The sequence below is a fragment of the Seriola lalandi genome, unplaced genomic scaffold (genome assembly GCF_002814215.2).
Source record: "Seriola lalandi dorsalis isolate HSWRI2012SDOR001 ecotype SW California unplaced genomic scaffold, Sedor1 jcf7180002054861, whole genome shotgun sequence".
Taxonomy (NCBI): Eukaryota; Metazoa; Chordata; class Actinopteri; order Carangiformes; family Carangidae; genus Seriola; species Seriola lalandi.
Genome location: NW_019525414.1, coordinates 5,074,711 through 5,085,345, shown reverse-complemented (window position 1 = coordinate 5,085,345; position 10,635 = coordinate 5,074,711). Strand labels below are relative to the sequence as shown.

The window sequence follows — 10,635 nt, the reverse complement described above, 5'->3', positions numbered from 1 at the left end:
AGGGAGGGAGGGGGCGGGGGCAGGGCTGGACACGACACTCTCCTCCCAGCTGTGTCCTCACTAACCCTTCGCTTCCTGCCCACTCACACCCTCACAGTCCACACAGCTGCAATTACAGCACAGCGGCCACAGGAACACAAGATCTGGTTAAGTAGCCTAACAAACCAACCAGCCCCGCTCTCTCCTCCGCTGGCTCTTCTCTCTGATTTGAACTGTGTGAGGGAGTCCAGACCTTGAACTGTGTGAATGTGAGCTAAACATCCAGGAATTCCCATTTCAGCTGTTATCGCCTGCATCTCCTTTTAAGCACAATGTACAACAAGGCCACCATTTCACTCTGACAGAGACCGATGTAACGTGACTTTTAGTCTTTGAATAGCTAGCAACAGAATAAAGAGAGAGGGAATTAAACTACATTAAATGAGGTCGTGTGTGTGGGCCAGATGTTCGAGCTCCAATAAAAACACACAAGACTTTAGTTTCACTGTCCAGTTATATAAGCATCTGCTAGCATTAACTACACAGTTTTAGCCAGTGTCCTTGCCTGTTCTGTCTCCTAACCCTACACAATATTGACTTTTACTATAAAGCAGACAGATCAATACCGGGACAAGAACAACAGGTTATAGTTTAAACAGTAGAAACACGAGAGGAGTTTGGTAACTGCTTCAACTCAAGTGTTTGACTCAGTCTTCCATGAGTTGCTTAGTCAAGGATGAGCTGATACTGCACTCGTGCATGATACACATCCGCCTCCTGGGCCAACTTCTGGAAAAATTAAGTATCATGAAGTGACATGTTTGCGAAGCCCAATACATCATCAGCATTTCACAGGAATAAAAGCACAGGTGCAGAGTTCCAACACGCGGTTTGAACGCTACAAGCGGAACTGCTGCTGTATATGTCTTAGTGCTCCGAGCCTGTGTGTTTGATGTGCTGACCATCTCCGCTCAGCCCCACACACACTAAAACAAAGCTGTTTGGAAATGTGATTCGGGTCATACTGAGTGTTGAGGAGAATGCAGACTCTTCTTCACAACATGAATGTGCTTGTGGAAAACATCATCCCAAACAAAGAAACCACCACTGTCTTTCTGCAACCTTAAAAGGGAAAGGATTTTTTGTTTTTTTTTATGTGTAAGGAGCGAGGATAATAAATCAAGACATGAAGTAATTCGCTTCATGGTTTTTATGAAGGCAGAAGATAGAGTGTAACTTCCTTTGGATTAACCCTCTGTCTGTGAAATTACATCACGGGACCAGGGTCTTGTTTTTATATCTGACATCATTCAATGAAAATGTGAGACGGAAAAAAAAAAAAAAAAAAAAGCTCAGTGTTGTAAACTTCGCAGCTAACAGTGAAACTAACAAAGTCATTTGGCCATTCGCTGCCACTTTAAAGACGACCCTTATAAAGGATTTATAAAGGGTGTATAAATAAGTTATTCATTTGGTTGTTAATATTTTATAACTCATAAATAAACAATTATAAACCAGTTATAACACAGTTTTCATACATTGATGCAGGCTCACTATTTGGCACGATCACGTTAATGCTTACTACTCATTAATCTACCTAATGACTTACTACCATTTGTAACTGTTAAAAGGAGCCTTATAGTAAGTGAAGTGTAAAACGCGTCATCATTTATTAATGAGTTACTATAAGGCTCCTTTTACCAGTTATAAAGATTAATGAGTAGTAAGCATTAACATGATCTTGCAAAATAGTGAGCCTGCATCACTGTATGAAAAGTGTGTTAGCACTGGTTTATAATTGTTTGTTTATGCTTTATAAAGTGTTAACTGAATTAATAACCTATTTATAAATCCTTTTTAAAGGTAGTCTTATTAGTAATAATAAGCAACATCAGATAATAAGCAGGTCAGGGGAAAGTTAAAGAGGGTGTTGTGTTGTGCAGAGCTGTGTAATTGTCAATAGCAGGAAGGTGTTCCCTATGTGTACACTGATAGTAAACACGTTCGGTAATTAGCTTCACTCCTGCAGCACATTCTTATGCAGGCTCAACATATGTTGTCGCTGTTTAGTGTAATTGTGACTGGGATAACGAGACAGTTGGCCAGTGTGAGGTGACGTTTGACAGAGAGCCCTCCACCTTCCTGTCCCGAGCACTAGGGTAGGGTGTACTACGCTCAACGAGATCCAGAGTAAAACTGGCCTTAAAAGCCTCGGGGCTTGCATGCCACACAGATCAACATTTAACACCGCTAATGGATTCCTAATATATATCTCTTGGCCGTCTGCCATGGTCGTTCAGCCTTAAATCCCTGTATTTACTTTTTGCAGAGAGCCAAGTTGTTAGTAAACCACGAGCTGTTATTAGAAGCCTGCACTTCCTCATCCACGACTCACACAGCTATTATTAGCCCAGCTATTATTTCCCTTATCATTGGCTGTATTTTAGGAGCAATATTTCGCTTATCGCTAATCCTAATTGCTCCCACCCATGGTGGTGGAAGTTATCCGGGTGTGTATCATCGCCTCTGGTTGTAATACAATAAGTGGATGAGTCACATGCTCTCTCCCTCTCTGAGAGGGGGTGAGGTTGGGAGTAAAGGGGGATCTTTTGTTTGAGCCAGTGCATTGTTTAGCACCCACAGTACCTGATGATGGGTTCTCACCATCTGATAGCAGCTTAGTGAGCAGCCCCGACGCATACATGTCATGCAGACAGACACGGATCACAGGCTCTTCACACTTCTCACGGCCTATGTGCGCATGTAGTACTTGTGTACATGTAGTAACGTGTGTACACCGGACACTGGATTTGCTCAATACAAGTAGGGCTTGGTATCAAACAAAAACATGTGTCCATGACAACAAGTGCAGAGGGGTGTCAAGTATTTAGAGTCACCTATCTTGCACATTCAGAGAAATAATACTTATAGATATGAAATAAAAAAAGACAATGTTTTCTTTTAGTTTCAGTATCACTTCAGAATCAGAGAGCAGAGGTCACCCTACAGTGCATGTGAATGTCAGACACAGCTGATGTCATGAATAATTGCATAAAGGTCAATGCAGCCTGTACGGCTGCTTTCAGGTTTTTCTTACGTAACACCAATGTTCTGGCCTAAATGCATTATGCACGCTTCGGTCATGCTGGTGACATTTCATTGATTGGTATCTTTTTCACTAGTGTTAAGCAGAGGGATCAGTATGTTTCCACTAGTCCCACATTCGTTGACCCCATAACAATCTGACAAAGGAACTGGTTTTTCCTCTAGTGCTGGATCAGCACAGAATAACAAAAGCACAGACTAGCTGTACCTCCGAGACTTCGCTCTCTTCTTGACCTGCTTGTCAATAGCTCCTCTCTACAGGGCTCCAATTGGGATTTGGTTATCCAAATATATCGTGCTGCACACAAAAGAAAAACTTCTGTTTGCTTCCTTGTTAATCCATGTATGACATCTTGCACGTCGGCTGGATATAAAGTACTTAGAACTAAACAATGGCACAGTAAGTAACATAATCCCCCTTCAGACATATAGGCGTATGGATGCACAGCTGCTCATATTGATGTTATGGAGGTACTTATATCAAAGCAAAAATTCTCTGCACGGCTCTGAATGCCAATCATGGAGTTAAGTTGGTTGTTGCCTCGTCTACCCACGAGAGAGAATAACATGACAAAAAACACAAGGGACAGGTGGTCTCTCACAGGGAAGCTCACTGAGGGCCAAATGAATCTGTTTTCGACCATATGATGTGTGTGTGTGTGTGTGTGTGTGTGTGTGTGTGTGTGTGTGTGTGTGTGTGTGAGAGAGAGTGCTGGCTCATATGTGTCTCATATGTACCAGCCACAGTCTGAGTGCTCGGCGCCACAAGATCATAACTCAGGTGACTGGACAATGCATGTGTGTGTTATCCACTGAGGAGTCCTTCAAATTTGGACTTTGGGTGAATCTCTGAAATCACACTGGATTTCAACGTGATGAGAAGACGGTAACAGAAGTCAGATACACTAATCTGAGGAGCATGCATTAGGATTATTGCATGCTTACGAAGAAGGCAACATGAACCTACTGGAACACAAACTGGCTCTTTGTGGTGCATTCATGTGCTACAGTGAAGATCCGACATTAGGGCACTCAGTCAGAAAACCAAACACGACAACAAACATTGACGTCATCAAAAGGATAATCGGAATTTTTGCAGCTTCTACCAATCAAGAGGCTGCTGGTCAACTGCCAACTGTCAAGACTTGGAAGTAAAACAGCTCCCACAACAACGTCAGCTGACAGAGCAGCCTGCAGCAGAGTTTTAAACCAAATGCAGTTAAAGGGATGAAGCGTGCAAAAATCCCAGCAAGCGGTAGTGATGAAGAAGGAATAACGAAATGACCCTTCTGTGGCCAAGTTACAGCAACAGACGGACTTCGACCCAGCAAGATATCTAAGCAGTTTTGCAGTTTGCAACAACTCGACTCACTTTGCAGTCAACATGCATCATCCAGTTTGAATTACTACAGTGATTAATTACTTTCTTTTCTTTGAATTACTACAGTAATTACTACTACAGTAATTCAAAGAAAAGAAAGTAATTATGAGCATTAAAAGTGAAGACGGATGAAATGGTTTGAACTGTTCAAAAGTAAAACTGCGAATCTTACATAACTTGTTTTCGGGTTCGGAGTGAAGTCTTCGCTTCGCTATTAGACTTAAGACCGAATATAAACGGATCATTTACAGAATAACTGCACTTTATTCACGAAATAACTCTTTCTGTTTTGTCATTTACAAAAATATATCATATGTGTATTTTAATTTATAGGCCGATATTTTGCATCAGATTATACAAAAAGACAAAAGAATTGAGCATACATAAAAGCTAAGGACAACACAGATATGTTGTTATTAAATGCACCAAACACATTGTATTTAAACTACAATTCTACCCTCATCCTGATGAGGTGTGATGTTTATTAGGTAACAGCAACAATCAGCACAGGATTTCTGAGACTTGTGTGAATATTAACGTCATTCAGAAACCGTCATCTTGATGTTATTACGTGTTTCAAGAAAATCTGGCATTTATTTTTTCCAGGCTGAAAATCAGAATCAAAGACCAAGACGGGCAAGCAAGTGGTAAACGAAAAGGTCCGTGTGGATTTTGTCTGTGATGGAGGATGATTGTCAACAATTACTTGCCAAAGCTTTTTGAAATGATGTCTTTATGAGACTAATGTGTTAACTTTGTTTCAGTCCAAATCTCTTAGATTGCCCTCTTGTGAAATCTAGACGGCAGATGCCACCTGTAAGAATGAATGAGATTCCTCTGAACCCTGTGGCTGGAGGATAGTGGAGCCGCTTCAAGTGAACAGCAGCAGTGTGACTCGCTTTTTCCTGAGAGCTGTTGCACCTTCATCTCTCTGTAGTTGTCTGAGTCTGAGAAGGCCCTTCAGAGCAGAGCAGTGAAACATGGAGATCTATGGAAACAATCCCCGCGAGTAGTGTGAGCTCAATCTCAGCCTGTTGTGAAATAAAAGGCCACTCCATCTGAGAGGGATTTTGTCAGAATGGAAGTATGACTCAGAGAGAAAGAGGGAGAAGAGTGGAAGGAGAAAAAAAAAAAGAGAGAAGAGACTGGCAGCTCTTTTACAGCCGGGTGTGTCAGCCTAGCATTATTTCACACTCTCCATCCGTGTCCATTCCCTTGTCGCCACCGACTGCCCCCCCTCCAACATCTCCTGCTTTGCCTCGCACAAAGACCCCTTTTGTCCCCGCCATCATCGGTCTCCCATCTTCTCAGCCTTGATTCTGCATGAACATCTCTGCAGGGAAAATACAAATAAGGGAAAAACAAGGCCGGGACACAGAGAGGGCCGGAGGATGATGAGGTCCCAGAAGAAGAAACCAGCTTTCCCAGATCAGGGAGTCTGGACATGTGACGCCAAGAGGAGAGTTTTTGTGAGCTTACTATCACAGGCAGTGTGACGGACTGAATAGAGTCCTTCTGTATTCATACATCTGTGAGCAGCTTGAAGCCAGACTGAGAGACACCTGTTGAGACTGAGAGCTGGCTAAATGACACACTGTGTGGTTCTTTTCCTGGGGGTGAAAACAAAGAAATCACTCTGAAATTCCTCTTCATTTGAAACGGGTTATCTACAGAATGAGTGTGATGTGGCTGATAAGAGCGTTACACAACCCTGAGCGACGCTTTTGTCATTTCCTTCATCTCTGTTAAAAGCCCAAGGGAGACAGCAACCCTCTAGCCAAAATAGTGTGAAGCCCATGTCCCACCATTGATTGCTCAGAGAACTGGAACATACTGTGTTGAGGGTATAAGCCCTCGGGCAGGGCAGCAGTCCATCGTCAGAAGACCAATGCAACGGACCAGAGCTGGAGCACATGGAAGCAACGGACCAATGTGCCTGAAGTCACCCTGTCTAGTCTGGGGCACTTAACACACAAGCTCATTGGACCAGTAGAGTTATGTCAATATTGCCTTATTCAGAGCGGCTCCACATTCATCTGGTTGCTTAATAGCGAAAACATGTTTTCTGCAGAGACTAGACTTTAAGCCACATGTGTGTTATTCTGTGTCTGTATTCCCTGTTTGACCATCAATCAAGATTTGAAGTGTAAAAAAAACCAAAACAAATTAAATGGCAGGATACATACATACAACCGAACTGAAGTTAAATGTGCAGTTAGCCCTTTTTCACAGTCACAGTTGTCATAGGTGTTGCTGTTAACATTAACATGCCTCTGTTCTATTCAAGTGTCCCAGCAAGTCACAACAGTGCGACAGCGAGCCAGCATGCACCATACCAGGAAACTGAAACTGAAGTAGCTAAATTCATTTTACTATGTGCACCTGTGCTTTTCTTACTGTGACATGTCCTCTTTACTTGCTGGTTCGAGCTTCTCAGATAAGAGGACTTTCTGTTTTATATCGTCGTGAATTGAACAGTTTGCTCTGTTGGTGTGTCAAGACAAGCACCGGTGCATTTACTACTATTATCTGACACATTATCGACTAATCAAATAATCAATAAGTCACAAAAATAGTCAGGTTATTTGGGAAGCATAACTGAAAATAATTGTTAGTCGTGGCTCTGTAAAGGCCATTCATTACTTCTGTTTTAGAGGTTGAGCAGGTTCACACACAGTTTTTGAATCCCTATGTACAAGAGTAAAGTCTGACACAGCGTACATCTCATTAAAACATGTAAGGAAATCGAAGAGTAACTCACAGCACATACAAAAAGAATAAGAAGACAAAAGTAATGAAGAAATATTTCCAGTGTGTGGAGCTCATTACAAATGTTTTAATTCTGTTTATATTTTTTCCACAGCTTCCAATTTCAAGAAGTAATCATCCTGTTTTCCATCAAATTCATTGCACAATCCGAGTATCCCACCCCACCCTGTTTCATTTTACTACAATAGCCTCCTTGTTTTGGAGGACTGCGGGCCTGAATGGCACCATGCTACATTATCATGATATTCCTCCACAATACAGCTAAACGGGCTCATTCAACCCAGATGACCTTCCACAAACCCCAACAGAGTTGCCAATAGCTGCCCTCCAGCACAAAACATAGGCTCATTAAAAATCTCATTTGAAAAGCTGCCGAGATCCACAGCACCATCTACTTTTAGTACGGCACCTTTGACATGGAAAAGTGGTTGAGGAGTCGGTACAATGTTTGTCCTATATTGATGGGGACAGAAAGTAGGGCGTTTCCACTGGTGAATACAGTGACAACATTGTGCTCAACTGTATGGCGATAATAGCGGGTCCTGACTGCTGCAAGTCTGGGACATTTTCCTTGGTATTTTCATAAATATATGTTCACTTCAATTTTCACAGATGGTTGTAAATTCATCACCAACCAGTGTTGGAACATAATGATGGCATTACAACTAGAAAAGAATAGATTCACATTTTTTCTGTCTGAACACAATGCTCGCACGCCCATGTGTACAGTAAAATTGCTACTGCTCACTGTTATTGTTCCTCCTGTTATTGTAGCCATGAAGAAGTCCCAGGACTTCAGTGTGGTGGGCAACCAAATCCACGGCACTAGTTTTTCTTCAAAAATGCATCGTAAAGAGAACGGATAAGATAAGCTTCATCAGAGTGTCACAAATCAAGTGGTTTCTTAGGAAAATACCCGCATCATTTGTACAACTCAGACTGCTGAACACTTTGCATTTGCTTTAATATGCGACCAGTGAGGACAGCAACTTCTACTGTAAACATGAGTATGTGAATATTGTAATAAAGATAGACTTGAAAAGATGTGAACCTGCTCTTTATAAAAAAAAAATGCAAATGTGTGAATACACGGTGCCTTTGTCTCCTGTCAAATCATTTTCACTGAGGGGCGCGTCCCTTTAAACCCTCTGGTTGTCGAGGGCAATGTTACAAATCCGTGAGCAGGAATGTTCTGCATCGGTGTGATGAGGTTGAGTCGTCAGGTACTGAATGTACAAAAACTGTTATTGTCGTGTATTATTTTCCCTTTTATCTTTTTTCAAGTTTCTCAAGTGAATTTCTAGAAAACTCATAGTTACTACTGCTGCTGCTCGTGATTACTATCAACACCGATTACTGTGTTTGATTGAAACGTGACTCCGATGATGAAACCACGACTATAATATCGCTTGATAGAAGAATATCCATGTCGTCCACTCTTAACACAGACTGACAGAGGTGAGTGAAAACCTCTGGTGTATTGTTCTGTGTTATTCCAGCTCTCACTTACCTGTTTGAAAATGAACTTGTCCCCTTGGTTGAGCTTCCAGGCGGTGACTATGTGTATGGTGGACAGCACAGCTCCACTGAGCACGGCAGCTCTCATCCTGACCGGCAGCAGCGTGTAGATAATGTAGATGAAGAAGACCGTCCACCAGATGCCCTCCGAGGCGCTGCGGGGGTACACCATCAGCACTCCATAGACCTGAACTACAATCAGCACCCCGATCACCAGGTAGCTCACAATCCACATGTAGTCCTGATGGAAGCCGTTACGGTTGCACACCACCATCATGGCCAAGAAGAGAGCCATGGATACACAGAGTACTGAGATGTAGGCCACGTTCGGCGTTGTGCGGATGCAGTGGAAGGCGAGCATGACCCCGCACACCACCACCAGCACCCCCATCAGCATGGTCAGGGAGCTCTGGTTGAGCCTGAAGAAGTAGCGCTGGTACAGACGCTCCAGCTTGGCAGACTGGAACTTCTTGGATTGGAAAACCCACACAACCCGCATCCAGCAGTCTGCAGCGCTCATCGTCTTGCAGCTGCCCTCTGCTAACTCCCCTAATTCCTCCTCTTTCCTGCCCTTCAGCTCCCCATCTTCAAAGCCCAGGTCCACAGCCTTTAGACCCAGATCCCCGCCGCCACCCATCCTTTTCCCGTAGTGGTCCTCCTGCCAGCCGCAGCGCAGGCCGAAGTTGCCCCCGCTGGTGCCCGCTCCACAGTGGTAATGCTGAGGGGCCGCATTAGGGGGCTCCAGGTCCTCAGGGTCCCTCAGGCAGCTCATGTAGCGTGGGTTGCACAGTGAGGAGCTGTCCTTCCTCTTTTTGCCATTGCGCTCTCCCCATGCTGTCTTTCGTTCATCCACTCTGCCCGCAAAGAGGCCTCTGGCCCACGACATCCTGAACAGAACACATGGACACAAACAGAAAAACCACATTCGGACATTTAATCTGAATATCCAGGAAGCACAGTGTCAGTTTCCGGGAGAGTTTTTTTTTTTTTTTTTTTCCCTCTCACCTGTGTGGGCTTTACTGTGTGTAGCAACACTGCGCTCTTTGGCCAGGCCACTGGTTTTCCCCAGCAAGCGGACACCATGAGCTCACGCTGGCCAGAGGCATCAGAGGCGTGTCTGCGTTTGAGCCGGCCTTCGTTGGTAGAAACAGTCAGTGTGCCAGCCCTATACGCCACCTAGTGCCTCTGAAGACCACCTGCTTTCCTGGGAAAACACACAAACAATACATATGATGTTGTTGGGCTAACATTGCCTGAGGAAATATCACCTGAGAGTCGAGATGTTTTATGGAAACACAGACATCATGGAACCCACACATCTGTCGTATCTCATCTATTGATGGAGTCGCTGTGGTTATTGATGTGTTTGTTTGCGTGTGTCTTTTGTGTATAATTCTCTGGAAGAAAGTTTGACAATCAATAGCTGAGACAGAAAATAACATCTACTAAATAGCTTGTCTGTTCCACTCACTCTCATCACCGTCCCACCCCCACCAGCCCGGGACAGCATTTCCATGGAAATGATTTGCTGTTGTGTTTGCAAAACACTGGGTTGTGACAGCAAAACCTCCTCCAATTATTGCCTCATGCAGCAGGTGCCCCTGGGTAATTTTGCCATCAAACCATGAAGTTGAACACGGTCCCATTTCAACAAACTCTGCACCGATTGCTGGACTTCTTGAACATTTACTATTTCGGAGGAACCTAATCTTTCTTCCCGGAGCTGTGCTATGGTCCATCACTGCAATCTGCCCCGAACATCTTGAGTGGGCACAGGTGGGTGTGCTCTATTGGACAACAAAGGCCTACTGAGTGGGCACCATCAGAGATCAAGAGCTCTTCAGTCCAGATTCAATTGTCCATGCTTCCCCCATTAGCTTTGA

General features: G+C 43.7%; 1 protein-coding gene across 3 annotated transcripts in view; it reads right to left on the bottom strand.

Annotated features, from left to right (window-relative positions):
* LOC111670684 (adenylate cyclase type 6-like) overlaps nt 1-10,635 on the bottom strand; it is a 31,471-nt gene that overhangs the window by 18,945 nt on the left and 1,891 nt on the right. For all 3 annotated transcript variants that reach the window (XM_023427515.2, XM_087179591.1, XM_023427516.2), the window contains exons 2-3: nt 9,758-9,956; nt 8,745-9,639 (exon numbers count right to left, since the gene is read on the bottom strand). In XM_023427515.2, coding sequence (XP_023283283.1) covers nt 8,745-9,638 — 894 coding nt within the window. In that variant the 5' untranslated portion in view covers nt 9,639; nt 9,758-9,956. The remainder of the gene's footprint in view (nt 1-8,744; nt 9,640-9,757; nt 9,957-10,635) is intronic.